This window comes from Stomoxys calcitrans, chromosome 1, assembly GCF_963082655.1.
Source record: "Stomoxys calcitrans chromosome 1, idStoCalc2.1, whole genome shotgun sequence".
Lineage (NCBI taxonomy): Eukaryota > Metazoa > Arthropoda > Insecta > Diptera > Muscidae > Stomoxys > Stomoxys calcitrans.
Window position 1 is genome coordinate 181,099,953 of NC_081552.1, and position 20,435 is coordinate 181,120,387.

General features: G+C 38.4%; 1 protein-coding gene across 1 annotated transcript in view; it reads right to left on the reverse strand.

The window, feature by feature from the left end:
* Positions 1–20,435, reverse strand: part of LOC106093651 (uncharacterized) — a 367,744-nt gene that overhangs the window by 52,295 nt on the left and 295,014 nt on the right. Inside the window, exons 2-3 of the mRNA XM_059361756.1 lie at positions 18,686–18,792; positions 15,315–18,606 (exon numbers count right to left, since the gene is read on the reverse strand). Of these exons, the coding sequence (XP_059217739.1) occupies positions 15,315–18,597 (3,283 nt within the window). The 5' untranslated portion in view covers positions 18,598–18,606; positions 18,686–18,792. The remainder of the gene's footprint in view (positions 1–15,314; positions 18,607–18,685; positions 18,793–20,435) is intronic.

Genomic DNA, 20,435 nt, shown 5'->3' on the forward strand with positions numbered 1-20,435 from the left:
TTTTCGTTGACTTTAAGGCGGCGTTCGATAACATTTCAAGGAAAGCGCTCATATTCAAACTGCAATCGATAGGCATGTCAACGAAAGCTGTAAGATTTATCGAAAACGTTTATAAAGACACAACATCAGCAGTGTGGACCGGAAATGAATTGTCGGAATACTTCAATACTTCGTCAGGTGTCAAACAAGGATGCCTACTCTCACCGCTATTATTTGCTCTGTACCTAAATGACCTGCATGACACTCTAGAAGGCGGAGTTAACCTAAATGGATTAAATGTAAGATTACTTCTATATGCCGATGACATCGTAATACTAGCCGATGAACCAAATGTGCTACAACAAATGATCTACAACTTGGAAGAGTATTGTAAACTATGGACAGTCGAAGTAAATTTAAATAAATCAAAAATTATGGTATTTAGAAAAGGTGGGAGAATAGCCAGAAATGAAAACTGGACATTTAAATCGAATCCTGTGACGATAACATCGGAATATTGTTATCTAGGAGTAACATTAACACCATCCATGAGCTTTAGCAAGCATGTTGAAAAAAGGAATCAATCAGCAAAAACTAGTATAAATAGCACATGGAACGACTTTCTAAAAAAACAGGATGTACCACTTCAATCTAAGTGGAAACTCTTTCTAGCCGTTAGCAGATCAATACAATCATACGCTGCGCAAGTATGGGGTTACAAACACTTTGAGGAAGTTGACAAACTGCAGACATATTTCATCAAGAGAATGCTTAATCTCCCAGATTGCATACCAACATACGCCATAATGCTAGAAACTTCCATCGAAAATGGACATATATTTACACTAGATTTAAACATAAGATATGTGTTTAAAACTCTATTTGAGTACGACGAATCTCGTCTACCATTTCTTCTTTCAAAGAAAATACTGCAGAACAAATTATCCTGGGTAAAACGCCTAAATGAAATGGGAGCGGAACATGATATTGAGTGGTCAATAAACAATCTGAACAAAACAACTTGGAAAGAAAACGGAACTAAACTGCTACAAGCACTAAGAGTAAAGAATTATAATATATATATGTCGAGAAAGCAGAGCACAAGTAGGATATACAGAAATTTAGATCCTATGCAAGGAGCAAACTATTTAAAAACATCATATAAGATCGAAGACATAAGATGCATACTACAGATCAGAACAGAAACAACGATTCTAAATGGTGATATATACAGGAACAATGGATCCGAAATATGTTCGCTCTGCAACACAATGGAGATAGAAAACGTGGAACACTTCATAGGCCGGTGCCCGGTGTTAAAAGAAATTAGGAAAATATATTTTAACAAGGAAATATTAACAGAAAACGAAGTAATAAGTCTTCTTGATGGCGCAGTTGTAGAATGGACACGGCTTGCAAAATACACCAAAATGGCTATGAGATACAGGCTAAATCTGATAAATGAATTCAACTATTAAACTGAATATTATCTGTATATATATGTATAACAATAGCAAAACCCCATATGCAGACTAACGACAATATGTCATGTCTTAGAGATTAATATTAAGTATTTATTTATATATTGTACAAAATCTTACCACACATTGTATACATAAAGAATTATGAAAATAAATACTACTACTACTACTACTACTACTACTACTACTACTACTATAGACCGATAACTAGGTTTTAGGTTTTGAGGGCCATAAAAGACGCATTTATGGTCCGATGTCGCTGAAATTTGAGACAGTGAGTTTGGTTAGGCTCTTCGACGTCCTTCTTCAATTTTGCCCAGATCGGTCCAGATTTGAATATAGCTGCCATATAGACCGATCTCTCGATTTAAGGTTTTAGGCCCATAAAAGAGGCATTTATTATCAGATTTCGCCGAAATTTGGGACAGTGCTTTGTGTTAGGCTCTTCGACATTTTTATGCAACTTGGCCCAAATCGGCCCAGATTTGGATGTAGCTGCCATGCAGACCGATATCTCGATTTAAAGTCTTGGCCCCATAAAAGGCGCATTTGTAATCCGATTTCATTGAATTTTGACACAGTGACTTGTGTTAGGCTTTTCGACATCCGTATCGCATATAGTTCAGATCGGTTTATTTTTAGATATAGCTAGTTTACTTATTAGTATTTGGTCCAAATCGGAACATATTTTGATATAACTGATATGGGACATAAGGTATGAAATTTTCACCGAATTTTGATGAAAGGTGGTTTACATATATACCCGAGGTGGTGGGTATTTAAAGTTCGGCCCGGCCGAACTTAATGCCTTTTTACTTGTTCAATTTGGTCTAGATCGGTCTAAATTTGAATATAGCTGCCATATAGACCCTCGATTTAAGGTTCCCTCGATTTAAGGTTTTGTGGCCATAAAAGGCCGATGACGCCGAAATTTGGGACAGTGAGTTAAGTTAGGCACTGAAAATACCAATTTTTTTTTAATACACAATGGAAGAATAACTTGTACCTATTAGTATTTGGTCCAAATCGGAACATATTTGGATATAGCTGCATGGGGGATATGCATTTTTCACCGGATTTTGACGAAAGGTGATTTAAATATATACTCGAGGTGGTGGGTATCCAAAGTTCGGCCCGGCCTTAACGCCTTTTACTTGTTACTTGCTATGTATAAGAAGAAATGGCCCGCTTACAATTCTATCCGAACTACACTGAAAGAAAGTGTTTGTGCAAAATTTTAAATGCCTAGCTTTACTCTTTCGAAAGTTTGTGTATTTTTGACAGACAGACAGACGGACGGACATGGCTAATTCAACTCAGAATGTCAAGACGAACAAGAATTTATATACTGTGTTGGATCTCAGATAAATTTTTCGATCTGTGTTACAATTGAAATGACGAAATTAGTATACCTCCATTCTATGGTGGAGGGTATAAAAATTAGTTATGTTCGGCCGAGCTGATTCTTGGGAACCCAGCACCATGGATTCTGCCAAATGAGCACAAGTTGAAGCTTTTAAGGGTCGTAGAAGGCTAATCGGTTTATATTGGAGCTATATCAGGTTATAGACTGATTTGAACCGAACTTGAGACAGTTGTCGAAAGTCATAAAAAACACTCGTTGCAAACTCTTGCGCCATATTTGCAAATATTTGCGCCTTGTAGAAACTCAAGAAGTCAAATCGGAAGATCAGTTTACAGAGCAGCTATATCAAGTTATGGATTTAGACCGTACTTGGCACACTTGTTATGCCATATCGAATTATATCGAATAATAATTGCGACTTTTACGGGCTCAAGATATCAAATCAGAAGATCGGATCGGTACATCGATAAGAAGTGACTGCGCAAAACTTCAAGCGAATATCTTCCTTCGTTCGAGCGCTATCGTGATTTGGACAGACGGAGAGGCGGACATGGCTAGATCGACTCAGAATATCGATACGAGCAAGAATATATGTATCCTGTATGGGGTCGCAGGTCGTTATTTCGATATGCTGCAAACGGAATGACTAGATTTGTATATGAACCATCCTATGGTGGTGTGTATAAAATGTAAATGTTTTGACATCCAATAACTGTGCTAGGTCTGAATCGGTTCAAAACTTCATATACAGGTTGCGCCAGGGTATATAGGGTGCACATACTCGTACCTACAATTGCTAACATGGTTTTGGGTATAGTTTGGAAGTTGTTAATTTTTTTGTTATAGAATTTTCATCTTATGTTTCCCAGTTACCTTTTCTCTATTGCGCGATTGGTGCTTTCCCGCTGCCAAGTCCTGTTTCCTTATTTGTTCGTTCTAAATAAGATTTTCTCACGTTATACTCAAAATTTGCTTCAATTAACTTTGAAACTTCGTGAATAAATACTCAGTTCTCGTGAATGTTTCTCTCAAACCCTTAAGAGCCAATAATGGCAATGCAAATGCAGTTCGATGCAATCAAATCAATTCAAATTTATTTGAAATTCATTCGTGCACTTGTAATGCGGGAGGTTTATTCCACTGATGGCCCAAATTTGAATTGGTATACCAATAACAAGAAGGCATACCAATGTTCTGGAATGTCAATACAAGGAAAATTATTTTCAAAAGTCCACGAAATGCTTTTTTAGATTCGAGAGCAATTTGCTGACAAATGTTGTTGCGTAGAGAATGAAAATTAATATTCATATCACCACAAGGCAGAGAAAAAGGCAACATTAATTGTTCATTTGAATTAATAGAAATAAAATATATTTATTTGCTCCATTTTACATTTTGAAATGAATTTTACTATCTACTGCGGAGAATAGGTTAGGGTAAAGTGGCATTTTGCCATCGAACTCACTTAGACGTTTTCCCCCATTGTCATACCACAGGAATCCACTGAGTGACTTGTGTATATACTTTATACCCACAACCATACGATGGGGGTATACTAATCTAGTCATTCCGTTTGTAACACCTCGAAATATTGATCTGGAACCCCATAAATTATATATATTCTGGATCTGGATATTCTGATTCGATCTAGCAATGTCCGTACGTCCTTCCGTCTGTCGAAATCACGATATCGGTCGAACGCGTAAAGCTAGCCGCTTGAAATTTTGCACAGATACTTAATATTGATGTAGGTCGTTGGGGAAATGGGGGAAAATAGGCCATATCGGTTCAGATATAGCTCCCAAATAAACCGAAATCGAAATCTGTCAAAAACCTGACATAGGTCTCCTATAAACCGATCTCTCGATTTGACTTCTTGAGTGCTTACAAGCCGTAATTTTTATTCGATTTGGCTTAAATTTTGCATGAGGTGTTCAACAAAAGTGTCAAATACGGTCCAAATCAGCCGATCATCATCTTTGTTCGGTTCCTAGAAGTTTTAATGTTTGCTGGTTTGACAGAAGTTTGGTATGTAGAATAAAAATATGCCCTTCAACTAAATTCATTTTGTATAATTTTATAGCAGAATCCATGGTGGTAGGTTCCCTACATTCGGCCCGGCCGAACTAAGCACGCTTTTAGTTGTTCAAACATAGCCCAAACTCTTCGGTTTAAAAGATATGATTTTTTGCATCGAAAGAACTCAAACCGTGCCACTGTGCGCCGTTCGGATTCAGCTATAAAAAGGTGCGCTCTAATCATTGAGTCTCAATCGAACAGCACTTATTGATATGAGAGAGGAACACCACTGTTCCTTACTAGATGTTTCATGGGCTACGCAACTGCGATTTGACTTTTTGACCACGTGACTAATTGTTTGATTACTTTAAATGGTAATGAAAACCCACTAAACCACGATGAAATCTTTCTAAGTTTAGGCCGTAGTTCACACTAAAGTCCTATATACAAGTTGTTTGTAAGACTATGGGACTATTATTCGTAAAACAACTCTGCTTGGTGAATTGTCTCTTTTACCTGAAAAACGTTATTATGACCATCTAGTAAACGAATAGAAAAGTTTTATTTAGAAAAGAAATATTTTTGCCTGCGGTTTTTTTTTGCAAAGCATGGTGATTTGGTCAACATGTTGGGTTTTCCATGTACATACACGAATAACTTTTCTGTTAGCCAGTTGTCCTTTGGTAATTTTTGTTGTAAGCAATTAAGTTTAGTTTTAGGTTACTGTTTAATTAATGAAAGCTTTTATATGGCAAATTTTTTGTCACAAGGACATGTACTGCATGTTATGTTATTTTGGTACGAAACAGAGTTTTAATTGCAAGTGGTCATCTGGTGTTGGATATATTGATATGTGGATAGAAGAGAAATTCAGACATGCTGACGGCCTGTGCATCGTTAAATTTGTTATAAGGTTTTAGACCAAGAATTTAGGATCTTACAAACGGAGAGACGATATTAGTATACTTACTCATAGTGGAACTTTTGAATAGTGATGGACTTTTAGCTGATGCACTATAAATTTGGATCATTCTTTGCCGTTCGGACTAGATTTGGAGGACTAGACTAGGAGAAATATTGAATAATGAACTAAAATTTTAATCGAGAAATTCTCATATAAAGGAAGTCTCCAAACTCTTTCAAATGTAATGATGTTGGGAAAACATTTCATTAAGTTAGGCTTTAGAAACCATATGAGATTATGGCTACCATTGCCAATTTTATCTACCTGAAATACTTTTCCAATATAGTTCCCATGCAAACCGAACATTCTATCATTTGATTAGTTTATTTAACCCTTAAGAAGGGTCGCTAAGTCCGAAATTAAGACCTTTACCAATTGATTTCATAAAAGCTTACCTACTCTCAATTTAAAACTTAAACTATTACCCATTCTGCTGTGGACTATAATCTACCACTCGTTTATGGCAAAGTGTTCACATATCTCTTCCAATTTTTCGCTCAACTGTTGTCATCTGGCAAATGCAAATTGTTCCCGCCATTAGAAATGCTAAAACTTTTCACTAGAAAACAAATCAGGCATAGAAACTTTTCAAGTCAACTAATAACCACTTGCTGTGTAACCGATTCCTTACATTCCTTCTGGGTTTTTTTTTTTTTGTAAATCAAAGGTTTGGTGTCATTCTTCTCATGGAAATCCTTAGGAAAGCTCTGCAACACGTTATTCATAAATCAAATACTTCTAGTGAACTTCCTCCAACCTAATGGTAAAAATTGGGGCTTCTTTTAGAAAAAAATCCTTAAATTCTGTGGCAATCACTGCAACAGATGGTTGGATGGACGGACAACTTGCTTCTTATCCCCGATTTTTGTGGTCAATAATATAAGGGAAAGCGTTTATGCAAACAACTTAAGAAAAAATGTTTGCCAAAAGTAATGTGTGGAAAAATATTTTCCTTGGGAAGACGCTGTGACGACTTGCATTGGTGTACAACAAATTCAAATGAAATCCATGGATGTATTTAAAACTGACAACAAAAATTTCCAACTCAACATGGTAGACCAAAACTTTTGGCACAAGGGGCCACATTGCGGGGATAGTGGATTTCCAGGGGCGTTTAATGCAAACGTCTCTTTCGATAGTCCTATTATAACACTTTGTCACATGCAAAATGTTTTTTATTACAACTGGAAATGCAGTCTAGGAAACCTTCATTGAGTAGAATATGGAATGGCAATGTTGGCATAAGCAATGGCAAAGTTATATCAACCTCGTTTGATGCAATTTGTTGTGTAAATTTGCATGTCAATGGTGATGGTATAGGACATAAAATTTCAGCAATTTTTGACATTTAGATGAAGCATGAGCTAAGAAATTTTTTTTTGATTTATATATATTTAATTAGATATGGACTATTACGGCTGTAGAAGCCACAGTTTTGGACTGATCGGTACAAAATTTAGCATGAGGTGTTTCATTTGACGTCCTAATATGTGTGCAAAGTGTCAAAATAATCGCTTCAGATTTAGATATAACTCCCATATATGTCTTTCATCCGATATGGCCTTTAAAGGCTGTAGAAGACATAATTTTAGTCCGATCTTAACAAGATTTTGCATGAGGTGTTTTATTTGACGTCCCAATACGAGCTCAAAATTTTATTAAAATCGGTCCTGATCGGTCGAATAGAAGCCACAATTTTGTTCAGATCTTTACAATGTTGGGCGTGAAATGTTCTATTCGGCATTCCAGTATGTGTGCATAATTTCATCAAAATTGGCACAGATATAGATATTGCTCCCACATATATATTTTGGCGATATGGCCTTTTAAGCCTGTAGAAATCTAAAATTTCTGTCTATCGTAAGAATAGCTTACAAAGTTCTGTTCGAAATGCAAATTAAAGTTGACTGGATTGGGGATAAGTTCTATTTAATAAAATTTCTACATAGACTAGGTGGTGTAGGGTATTATGTAGTCGGCTCCGCCAGACCTTTCCTTTCCTTACTGTTTTCATCACATCATGGTTTTGTATGGGTTTTTAAGCTCTTCCCAAGAACTAAAACTATTGGAGAATCAACTAAAAATTTAACATATTAGGAGCCCAACAATATAACGTTGAGCCGAGGTGACAAACTTAAAGGATTCACTAATAAACCTTCGTACTCTCTAGGACCTGAATTTTGCACATCATTTGATTAACATCTAAGTTATGCTGATGCGAAATTTTGCGAAGATATATCCATTCATTTCAAAAAGTAGGAATAATTATCCCTTTTTTATATCCTATCCCTCTGTGTATTGTTAGAAGTTGTAAATTACCCAAACTGGTTCATATTTGTATATGGTTTGCATAAAATGTTATCCTCACATTTGAAAACTTGAGCCTATGAAATTGTCAATTTTAAACCTTATATGGATGAAATTTGGTGTAAAAACCATATTCAAAACGGTTCATAAATATCTGGAGCCCCATTTTGACAACTATATAAACCAATCTCCCATTTGGCCAGCTTAATTGATATGTGGTGCGTGAAGTACGAATGTGGTTGGAGGTGAGGCGGCCTTGAAGGCACTTGCCGCCAAATTTTTAAAACATATTCGTACTAGGTTAGGTAAGGTTTTAGTGACAGCCTACAATCGGATCCACATTTTAGTACATTGTGATAACACAGGAATAAGAGTTAAAACATGCCTACTAATTCCTACCGTTAAGCTATCCAGGTCACTTTAAAAATCCGCCCCATGCCACTATCGACATACACCTAAGCCAGTAATCGGCTCGTTGTGCTCTCTTAATATTACCAGGTATAAGAGTGCTAAGTTCGGCCGGGTCGAATCATGGAACCCCACCACCATGGATTCTGCTTAAAGTTTACACAAAGGATTTGGAGTCGTACCAGAACACTCCGTACAAAATTTCAGCTCCATAATATAAAAATTGAGGTTATACACCGATTTGGACTATACTTCCCACGATTGTTTGAAGTCATAACAGAACCCTATGTGCAAAATGTCATCTCAATCGGATAAAAGTTTCGGCTTTTAGGAGCTTGGTACGATTATTGGAAGTCGTAAGGGAACACTATGTACAAAATTTCAGCCTAATCGGTTAATAATTATACCTTCTAGGAGCTCAAGAAGTCAAGTCGAAGGACCACTTTATATGGAAACTATATACAAATCTGGCTGACCCATATGGCTAGTTTGCAAATCATAACGACCTACATTATTGTGGTTGTCGTCGAGAAAAACGTTGTACAAAATTTTGAGAAGATTGGTCAATAAATGCGCTGGAAGTGACTCTAGGAGTAAAAATCGGGTGTTATATATATATGAGCGCTATATCTAAATCCTGCCAAATTTCGATAGAATCGGATAACAAATGACCACATTGTTGCAATATTAATCCAAATCGTAGTCGCCGAGGAAAGAGTTGTACAAAATTGTTGGCAAGATTTGTCAATAAATGCGCTTGCAGTGGCTCTAAGAATGAAAATAGGTCGATATATATATATATATATATATATATATATATATATATATATATATATATATATATATATATATATATATATATATGAGAGCTTTATCAAAATCTGAACCAATTTCAATGAAATGCACCAGTAATATCGGGAATCAAGAGAAAATCCTTCCTGCCAAATTTCGAGAGAATCGGTTACCAATGACCATTTTATTGCATTATTACTGTAAATCTGACGAAATTATATATGGGAGCTATATTCAAATCTGAACCGATTCGATCGAATTTCAATAGACTTCGTCTCTACGCAAAGAAAAAATTTATGTGCCAGATTTAAAGACGATCGGATTTACGAACGATTGCGACCTGTAGTTTGACCAACGGACCTAGCTCAATCGAATCAAAAATGATTCTGAGTCGGTTGGTATACTTAACAATGGATCTATACCTCTTTCTTCTGGATGTTACAAACAAATGCACTAAGTTATAATACCCTGTACCACTGTGGTGGTGTATGGTATAACAAATAAATCACTTAATTTTTTAATTGCAAATTAAACAAGTAAAAAGGCATTAAGTTTGGCCGGGCCGAACTTTGGATACCCACCACCTCGGGTGTATATGTAAAACTCTTTTAGTCAAAATTAGGTGAAAAATACATACCTAATGCCCCATAGCAGCTATATCGAAGTATGTTCCGATTTGGACCAAAAACTAATAAGTACAAATCATTGTTCAATTGTGTATAACAAAATATTGGTCTTTTAAGTAGCTATATCTTAAAATAAACCGATTTGAACCATATACGACACGGATGTGTGAAGCCTAAAAGGCACTGTGTCAAATTTCCGTGAAATCGGATTATAAATGCGCCTTTTATGGCCCAAAACCTTAAATCGAGAGATCGGTCTATATGGAAGCTATATCCAAATCTGGACCGATCTAGGCCCAAATTTCAACAAAATCGGTTAATAAATGTGGCTTTTATGGGCCTAAGACCCTAAATCGGTGAATCTATCTATATGGCAGCTATATCCAAATCTGGACCGATCTGGGCCAAATTCAAGTAAGATGTCAAAGGGCCCAACACAACTCACTGTTCGAATTTTCAGCAAAATCGGATAACAAATGTGGCTTTCATGGGCCTAAGACCCTAAATCGGCGGATCGGTATATATGGGGGCTACATCAAGATATAGTCCGATATAGTCCATCTTCGAACTTAACCTGCTTATGGACAAAAAAGAATCTGTGCAAAGTTTCAGCTCAATATCTCTATTTTTAAAGACTGTAGCGTGATTTCAACAGACGGACGGACGGACATGGCTAGATTGTCTCAGATTTTTACGCTGATGAAGAATATATATACTTTATAGGGTCGGAAATTTCGATGTGTTGCAAACGGAATGGCAAAATGAATCTACCCTTATCCTTCTACCCCTATCCTATGTTCAAACACAATTGTGATTGTGTGTTTTCAAATTCAAATAAATGATTGAATCAATTAATTTTCATACCCTCCACCATAGGATGGGGGTATACTAATTTCGTCATTCTGTTTGTAACACCTCGAAATGTGCGTTTGCGACTCTATAAAGTATATATATATTCTTGATCCTCATGTCATTGCGCCTACAGGGCGCAATTCTTATCCGAATGAACTGAAATATTACACAATAGCATATTCTTATTCAATATTCTTTGTTTGCCTAAAAAGAGATACTGCGCATAGAACTCGACATATGCGATCCATGGTGGAGGGTATATAAGATTCGGCCCGGCCGAACTTAGCACGCTCTTACTTGTTTAATTTAAAACTTAAACCTTTTTAAACACGATTGTGATTCAAATCAATTTTAGATTCAATAAAAAATTAATTATTAATTGACTCAATTAATATTTTAAATGAAAATGGTAAAAATTTCAATCACGACTTTAATTGAAAACAAGTAAAAGTGTGCTAAGTTCGGCCGGGCCAAATCTTATATACCCTCCATCATGCAACGCATTTGTCAAGTTCCTTCGATATCAAACAAAGTTATGAACCGATTGGGGCCATATTTGGATTGACTGCTGGAGACCAAAGTAAAAATCATTATGCAACATTTCAGCCAAATCGGACAAGGATTGTGCCCCAAGTGTCTTAAGAAATAAAACCAACTTGCATACTGAAAAGTACACTAATACGGCTCATCCAAAATTTTCAATGAACTGCAATATTAGAAAGGATCTGTGGAAAGGTGGATAACTCCGTCCGTCTACGTCTGTCTGTCCGTCCGTCTGTTGAAGAAGTAAAGTAAGTTGCTTTTTACAAATATTTCCTTTAAGTGTTAGTCATTTGGGACTGAAAATGGGTCATACCGGTCCATGTTTTGAAATAGCTGCCATATTAACCGATCTCGGATATTGATTTCTTGCTGATAGAGAGACAAATTTTTATCCGATTTGGCTTTAATTTGTTTTGACTTGTTATAACTGTTCCAATATGTTAATCGGTTCATGTCATATAAATTGATTGCCCGATTTTACTTCTTGTGCCTCTAGAGGACGTAATTTTTATCCGATTGGGTCGAATCTTATATACCCTCCACCATGGATAGCATTGGAGACATTCTTCGAATAACTTGCCAAAAAGTTGCCCAAAAAGTAATTGTCGGTAATATAGTAGTAAAATAGTCGGCGTTGACAAATTTTTTCAACGGCTTGTGACTCTATAATTGCATTCTTTCTTCTGTCAGTTATCAGCGCTGTTACTTTTAGCTTGCTTTAGAAAAAAAGTGCGCGAAATTTTGTTTACATTTGTTTGTTTGGCGTCAATTTTAATATGGGTACCACATGTATTGAAAGAAATTCATGTATTGAAAGAAATTCAGTTAACAAACCGAATCAACGCTTGTGATATGCACCTTAAACGCAATGAATTCGATACGTTTTTAAGACGAATCATAACTGGAGATAAAAATTGGATTGTTTACAACAACGTTAGTCGAAAACGATCATGGTCCAAGCATGGTGAACTAGCTCAAACCACTTCAAAGGCTGATATCCACCAAAAGAAGGTTATGCTGTCTGTTTGGTGGGATTGGAAGGGTGTGGTATATTTTGAGCTGCTTCCAAGAAACCAAACGATTAATTCGGATGTTTACTGTCAACAATTGGACAAATTGAATACAGCTATCAAGGAGAAGCGACCAGAATTGGTCAATCGTAAAGGTGTCATATTCCACCAGGACAACGCTAGACCGCACACATCTTTGGTCACTCGCCAAAAACTGAGTGAGCTTGGCTGGGAACTTTTGATGCATCCACCATATAGCCCTGACCTTGCACCATCAGACTACCATTTATTTCGATCTTTGCAGAACTCCTTAAATGGTAAAACTTTCGGCAATGATGAGGCTATAAAATCGCACTTGGTTCAGTTTTTTGCAGATAAAGGCCAGAAGTTCTATGAGCGTGGAATACTAAATTTGCCAGGAAGATGGCAAAAGGTTATCGAACAAAATGGAAATTATATATTTGATTAAAGTTCATTCTAAGTTTTATTAAAAATGCATTTACTTTCTTTTAAAAAATCCGCAATTACTTTTTAGGCAACCCAATATATAGGAACATCAAGTTATGGACCGATATGAACAGTACTTGTCATGGCTAATATTGCACTCCCTAGCGTCTCAAGCAGTAAAATCGGGCGATCGACCGAGCTTAACGCTTTTTACAGAGTAAAAAACATAAGTAAAAGCGTGCTTAGTTCGGCCGGGCCGAATCTTATGAATCCTCCACAATGGATCGCATTTGTCAATTTTTTGTTCGTATCTCTTTATAGGCAAACAAAGAATATACCAAGTTATGAACCGATTGGGGCCATACTTGGTTTGGCAGTTAAACACCAAAGTGGAATTCATTATGCAAAATTTCAGCCACATCGGATAAGAATTGCCTCAAGAATATTAATCGTGAGATCTGTTTATGTGGGAGCTATATCAGAATATGGACCGATTCGGACCATATTTAACATGTATATTTAAAGTCACATAAGAAGTCGTTGTGCAAGTTTCAGCCACAGCGGAAAAGAATTGCGCCCTATAGAGGCTCAAGATATATAATCGGGAGATCGGTTTATACGAGAGCTATATCAGGTTATGAATCTTCAGCCAAATCGGATAATAATTGCGCCCTCTAGCGTCCGAAAAGTCAAGATTCAAAATCGGTTTATTTGGGAACTATATCAGATTATGCACCGATTTAAACCATATTTGGCACATTTGCTGGAAGTCTAAACGAAACATTTCGTGCGAAATTTCAGCTAAACCTTGCAATAATTGCCCCTCTATCGGCTCAAGAAGTCAAGATCCGAGATCGGTTTATATGGGTGCTACATCAGGTAATGAACCGATTTGGGCCGTACTTGGCACAGTTGTTGGTTAAAATAAAGAAATCCATTTAAAATTTCAGCCAAATTGGATAAAAACTGCGCCCTCTAGTGACTCAAGAAATCAAGATCCCAAATCGGTTAATATGGGAGCTATATCAGGTTATGAACCGACTTAGACCATACTTGGCACAGTTGTTGGAAGTCTAAACGAAACACTTTGTGCGAAAATTCACCCACACCGGGTGATAATTGCGCCCTCTAGTGTCTAAAGAAGTCAATATCCGAAATCGACTTATATGGGAGCTATATCAGGTTTTAAACCGTTTTGTACTGTACTTAGCACAGCTGTTGAAAGTCATGATAAATCACGTGGTGTGTAATTTTTGCTAACCGGCTTATTATTGCGGCCACTAGCGAATTAGAAATATCGGTTTATATGGGATCTATGTCAGGTTATTAACCGATTTGAACCGTACTTAGCACAGTTGTTGGAAGTCATTGTAAAACACTTCGTGCAAAATTGCAGCCAAATCAGATAAGAATTATGCCCTCTAGTGGCTTAAGAAACCAAGACACAGGATATGTTTAAAAGGCAGCTATATCAAAACATAAACCGATATGGCCCATTTACAATCTCAACCGACCTACACTAATAGGAAGTATTCGTATAAAATTTCAAACGGCTACCTTTATTCCTTCGAAACTTAGGGTGCTTTTGACAGATGGACGGATAGGGCTAAATCGACTTATAAAGGCAAGACGATCAAGAATATATATACAATACTTTGTTGGGTCAAAAATCAATATTTCGATGTGTTACAAATGAAATGACGACATTAGTATACCTATGGTGGAGGGTATAAAAAAATCGTATTCAATTAAAAAATTACTGTATTTTTATTTTCAATTAAATTGGAATTAAAGGGTCTCAAATCGATATTTCGATGTGTTACAAATGAAATGACGAAATTAGTATAGCTATGGTGGAGGGTATACAAAAATCATATTCAATTAAAAAATAACTGCATTTTTATTTTCGGTTAAATTGGAATTAAAGGAAAATTGAATGCAATTTTTTTTCTGTGTACTTGTTTTTACAATAGATCATAACTTCAAACAAAAAATTTACTGAAAGGTCACCGTGCAAATTTTCAGCTAAATCGAATATAAATTGTGTCCCCTGGAGGCTTAAGAAGTATCTTCTGAAGATCGGTTTATATGGGAGCTATGCATATATAAATGTGAAACGATTTTCTCCATTTACATTCCTACTCGGCCGGGTGATTTTAGCAAAGATTGTAGTAGTGAAAATAGTTTAGTTTGTATAGATGTCCTCTAAAATTATTACGATATACAATATACGGGATTTTTATCATCTAAACATACTGCTTTACAATTTAAGGTCATATGTTTTTTGATTTCGTTCTCAAACATGAAGCTTTCGGAGGACACAACTTCTTTCATATTCAAGTTTATGGCTCTAAATTAAAACTAACAAAGTGAAGGAACGTGTTGCCTACCTATCACACCATAGCAAGAGAATGCATTTCGCAACCAATTGACATATGGACCAGATATTGTGGTCATAACTGAATTCTAGTCTGCACCATTGCCATGTCGATGATGATAAAATGTCAAGCAATTACTTACCATAATTTTGAGCTTTCGCTGCCATGGACGCGCTAGCCGATAAGGAGAAGGTATTGCTATGACCATCATCGTTGCCATCATCACCATCAACATCACTGCTGTTGCTATCGTCTTGGTCGTTTGTGGCTTCAAGTGTTGCAACATTAATCGCTGCTATAGCCACAGATGATAAACTAGCATTGCTGTTGACTTTGTACTCATAGCCATCATCATCGTCATCGACATGAGGGGAGTCATGGGGAACATTGTTGTCCTTGGTGTCAAGCTCTACAAAGGCCAGGCCATCGCTATCACCATCATCATCAGCATCGTTTTCACCATCATCTATTAAGGCTGTGATATTTTTGTCCTTAGCTGGCAAATGCTCATCCTCCTCATCATCGGTGTCACACTGCTGGCCTAGCTTAGCCATGACACTTGCTGCTGTCTTGGTTTCGAGTTGAACTGATGCTACTGGCAACGGCTCTTTTGTGGTCGTGGATTGTCTCATTGTGTTTGATGGAGGATTCTCCGAAAGCTCCTGCTGATCACAGGATGCTGCAATTGTTGCTGTTGCTCCTTCCATTTGGGAGGTGCAGCGAGTGGATGTGACATTATATGCCAGTGTTTGAGGTTGCCTGATGGAAGTCTCTGAGATATTGCTGGCAAATATATCCTCATAATCCGTTTTACCATGCTTCAAGTTATCCGCCAACTCGTCTGGCTCATCTCCCACATCATCATCATCCTCAGTTTCGTTTCGGTCCTCATTCTCATGCTCATCTTCATTGATGTGCAATGTGGTTTTATTGTCGCTGCTATTTTGTTGCAGCTCCTGCTGCAGTTGTTTGCTCACCATTTGCGAATCAAGTTGAAGTTTCTCAAGCAACATGGCCTGTATGAATTGCTCATCATAGGTTATAACCTGTTCACTATCTGATGCATCCTCGTTGACATTGATATGGAATGGGAATGAGTCTTCTACGCCTTGTTGCTGATGGTGAAGTCTTTTTTGGTTGCGTTTACGAATGTAATATTCGTAGTTTGTGGCAGTGGGAAGTTCGCCGTTATTGGAATGACCACTGTCATCGCCTTCACTGCTGTCATTGGTGGCATCGCAATCTGTTTCCGTTTCCTCGAATTCTTCCACCATAAATTGAACCTTTTTACGAGCCTGAGGCAGGCTAATATAAAATTGGGAATTGGATGAAACAGAGCTGGTGCTTGCATTGGAGTTCGAGGCTTGCTGGTTGTTGTGCCGTGAGTTTGAGGGGGTGGACATAGCCTTGAGATCGCCTTCCTTATTTTTGCTTGTTGGCGAGGACTTATTTGAGGGGGAATCTGTTTGCGTTGATTCGACATTTTCGGAGTTCTTGGAGGGCGGACGCTTTAGGATGGACTTTATGTTATAAGTCGGTGTAACAGTTACGGTCACTGCCACCTCGTCATCTTCGGAGATGTCAGAAGTTTTTAATTCCTTCATTTCTACCTGGGTTTGAGGTTTATTTGTTCGAGGTGGTCTTTTAGGTTCCGAATTTATTGCGGCTGGGCTCTGTCCCACTTGCAGAAAATCAGGCCTGGGGGTTTTGCTGGAATTGCTCTGTTCCGATTCTTTGGATTTCTGGGTATTTGGGTTCTGCACTGCCATACATTCATAGGCAGTGGACCCATGGTCTTGGTCCTTAGGCTGCTTTTTTGGATGTTTCTGCTTTTGCTGCTGTAGTTGTTGCAGAGATTTGGGAGTCGGTTGTTCCTCACCTAAACTTATACGCTGACCAGCTATGGCCTGCACATTGGAGTAGTTGGATTTTTTATTCTTTCCCCTTTGTGACATAGTAGGAGGCGTACCAGCACTACTGCTGTTGCCTATTTGAGGTTCATCACTCTTTCTGGGCGATTCTACCTTAGACTTGCTGTTTTCCCATTTGCTATTCTTTGAAGTTTGCCGTAGAAATGGAGGGGGTTCATCCTCCAACAATGCGGCATCCTGTACATTGAAATCATCATTGGGTGGCATGAACTCATTTTGGGAAAATTGCAGCTTCTGTTGTTTCCTCATGGATTTTTTTGAGCTATCCTGTTGGCTAGTGTTGGCTGTTGGGGAAGTTGGAGTGGAGGCGTAGAGTGCATCGGTTGAGTTTCTTCCCTGTGGAGATTGGGCATTAATTGAGATCAGGTCATAGGGATTGACATTGCATCGCAATATTGATTTCCTTCCATGACTTTGGTTTGGGTTGGGAGCCTGGCCTTGGGATGCTAGGTCGTCGGCCTCCATAAGCCAGGAATCGTCCAGAGTTTCCACAGCTTTGGCAGCCTCCAAAGTTGTTGCACTGACTAAAGCCTTTTGCTGATGTCTGGTGCGAGATCTTCCTCTGGTAGGGCTGGCACTTTTACCTCTATTACGTGATTTGTCTTTGCCACCGCTCTGGCCGCTAACGGAGGCTCCCTTGGCAGAGGAGGTTCCCGGTTCGGGTGAAAGCAATCGGGTGCGCCTCATTAAATCGTAGGGATCCTTTTGGGGATCCAGTATGGTCGGCCTTTGCTTTTTTGTCGTGCTCATTACCCTTACCGTAGACGAGGGCCCAACGGGCCTTAGCTTGGGACTAGCCGCTATGGAACCCTGTACTCGCACTGTACCTCCCAAATTAGCCAAAGGCAAGCGGGTTCCCTTACATTTCTTACAAATACTCGGCTTTTTTATGGTGCGGCCTTTGGTGCCGCTCAGGTACTCAGGGCAAGAGCATAGGACCACAGCTACGGCTGCTGTGGCAGTGGGTCTTTCGGTGGGCGCGAATATGGCGGCGGCATGAGGATGGCCCGCATAGGCTGCTGCTGCATAGGCTGGATGATAGAGTGCAGCCGCCGCTGGACGCGCAGGTATACCTCGCACAGTGCCATATATCCAAGGTTCGCCATATTTCAAGGCACGACCCGACATGTAATCATAGGCGGGACCGATACCCGGTCCTCCTCCGCCACCAACGGCGCTATGATAATCACTCAATGGCAAATGCATAATGGTGGCTGGTGGTGTTATTTGATATTGGCCTGCAATTCCGTTTCGTATGTTAACATTATGTGCAACGTGTGAGTTGAATGTTGCCTCTCGGTATGCTGCCGACACTGGGGAAGAGAATGTAGATTGTGGTGAATCCGTTGAATTGCCCAGACCAGAGGGCGTTGTGGGCGTTGTTGGAGATGCTGATGCTACAGATGGACTGCCGTTATTTGTCGGGTGTTGAGTCTTTTCGTGTTTTTGTATTTTGAGCCTTTGACTCCAGGTTTTCTTTGATTTGTCGTACATGGGAATATACTGAAAGCAATCAATTGGGGGAAAAAATAAAAATTAAAATTGGAAGATTGGAAATAGGGGTCACATATATTAAACATACGTGGTTGGAGTTGTTGTATACATAATCCCCTATTGAGATTTCAAGATGTATTGATGCGGCTTAAGCAAGTATATCGGCATTTGAGGATTTTTTATTATTTTTGGCAGCTGTAAAGAGTAAATGAAACAAATTAATTATCTCGTTAATTGAAGAAATCATTAATAAGATCTTTTTAAATTCAAACGGATAAAGTTATAAGGCAATGAGGAAAATAAAATGGTAAGCTATAAAAGCACACATATAGAGTGGCAGTCCTTTGTAGACGCACTTAGGCAATTTGAATACCACAGTAGCGGCAGACCAAGGCCTCTGTTGGGAATCAAACCCACGATCCTCACACAGGCAATCCAACTCGTTTACCGGCGTGTCTTATTAAAGGGTAACAAATACTTAATTTTAAAGTTTTGAAGTTTACCGGCGTGCCTTATTAAAGGGTAACAAATACTTGATTTTAAAGTTTTGAAGTTTAATCTAGAGATCACTGTTTGTGGAAGCTATCTTATATATAAAATTCAATTTGTGTTTGTTTGTTTGTCGGTTTGTTTGCTTGTTTCGTATAGACTTAAAAACGGCTGAGCCGATTGCCTTGGAATTTTCACAGATTGTGTAGGTTGGTCTGGAAGGAAACATAGGCTATATAATTTTTAGATATCGGGTGGAGGCGAACACTCCCCATTACCCAAAAACGCCACCCATATTCGAAAGTGGTCCGATGGCCACAATAAGGGTATCAAGTGAAAGGTATTGGAGACCAGAAAACAAATATGGTACTAAAGTGCCCCCAACCCCAAAACTCCTCTCAACAGATATATTCGAAGTTCATGTCAATATGGGACTCAAATGAAAAGTATTAGGCAGTAGATTACAAATATGCCATAAAACATTAGATCCAAGTAATGGGAGTTCGCCCCCCCCCCCCTCCCCCCCAAATACCGCCAAATGGGCATATTAGCCGACCATGGCTATATGGGACTCAAAGTAAAGGTATTAGAGAGTAGATTACGAATATGACATACAAATTTGTGTTTAAATCTAGGCGGCGATTTTCCTCCTAAAGATACGTCAAATGGGTTATTTGACCCATTAAGACAACATGGTACTCAAATGAAAGGAATTTGAGGGTAGAAAACGAATTCGATATCCAATTTTGGAGCCAATTGTTTTGGGGTACGCCCTAAAGCATCCCTAAACTTAACTTCATTTCCATTGGGAATAAAGGGGATAAACACCACTTTGTCCGATGTTCTCGCCAGGATTTGAACGCGTTCAGCGTCATAGGCTACAATGGCACGAATTCGATATCCGCATTCAAGGCGAAGTGTCCCCACCCTAAAAAGATAGTAGAGAGTTAAAGAAGGCGTAGCGGAGCGGGCCTGGTTCGGCTAGTGTCTAAATAAAGTCTGCTTAGACCGTATATAGCAAATGCTACCGATCTTGGTTAGAATACAGGCGTTTAATAACCTTAATATCTTAAATCAGCGAAGACATTGAGAGATCTACCTGGTCAATGTCTTCCATGTTTAATGGTTTACTATAGGAAGTTCAATGCTACAGAGACCTCGACTGGTGGAACGGTTGCGCCAGGCTCCACTAGCCAACAATTGACTGGTCAGCGAGGCTTTCGATGAAGACACCGGGTTCGTGTCTTAAGGATAAGGCCGAACCTTTTTATCTTCGCATGTCTATAATTTCTCTGCCAAACCAATACGCTCTTTTAGATGTTGGAATAATAATAGACCAAAAACTTGTA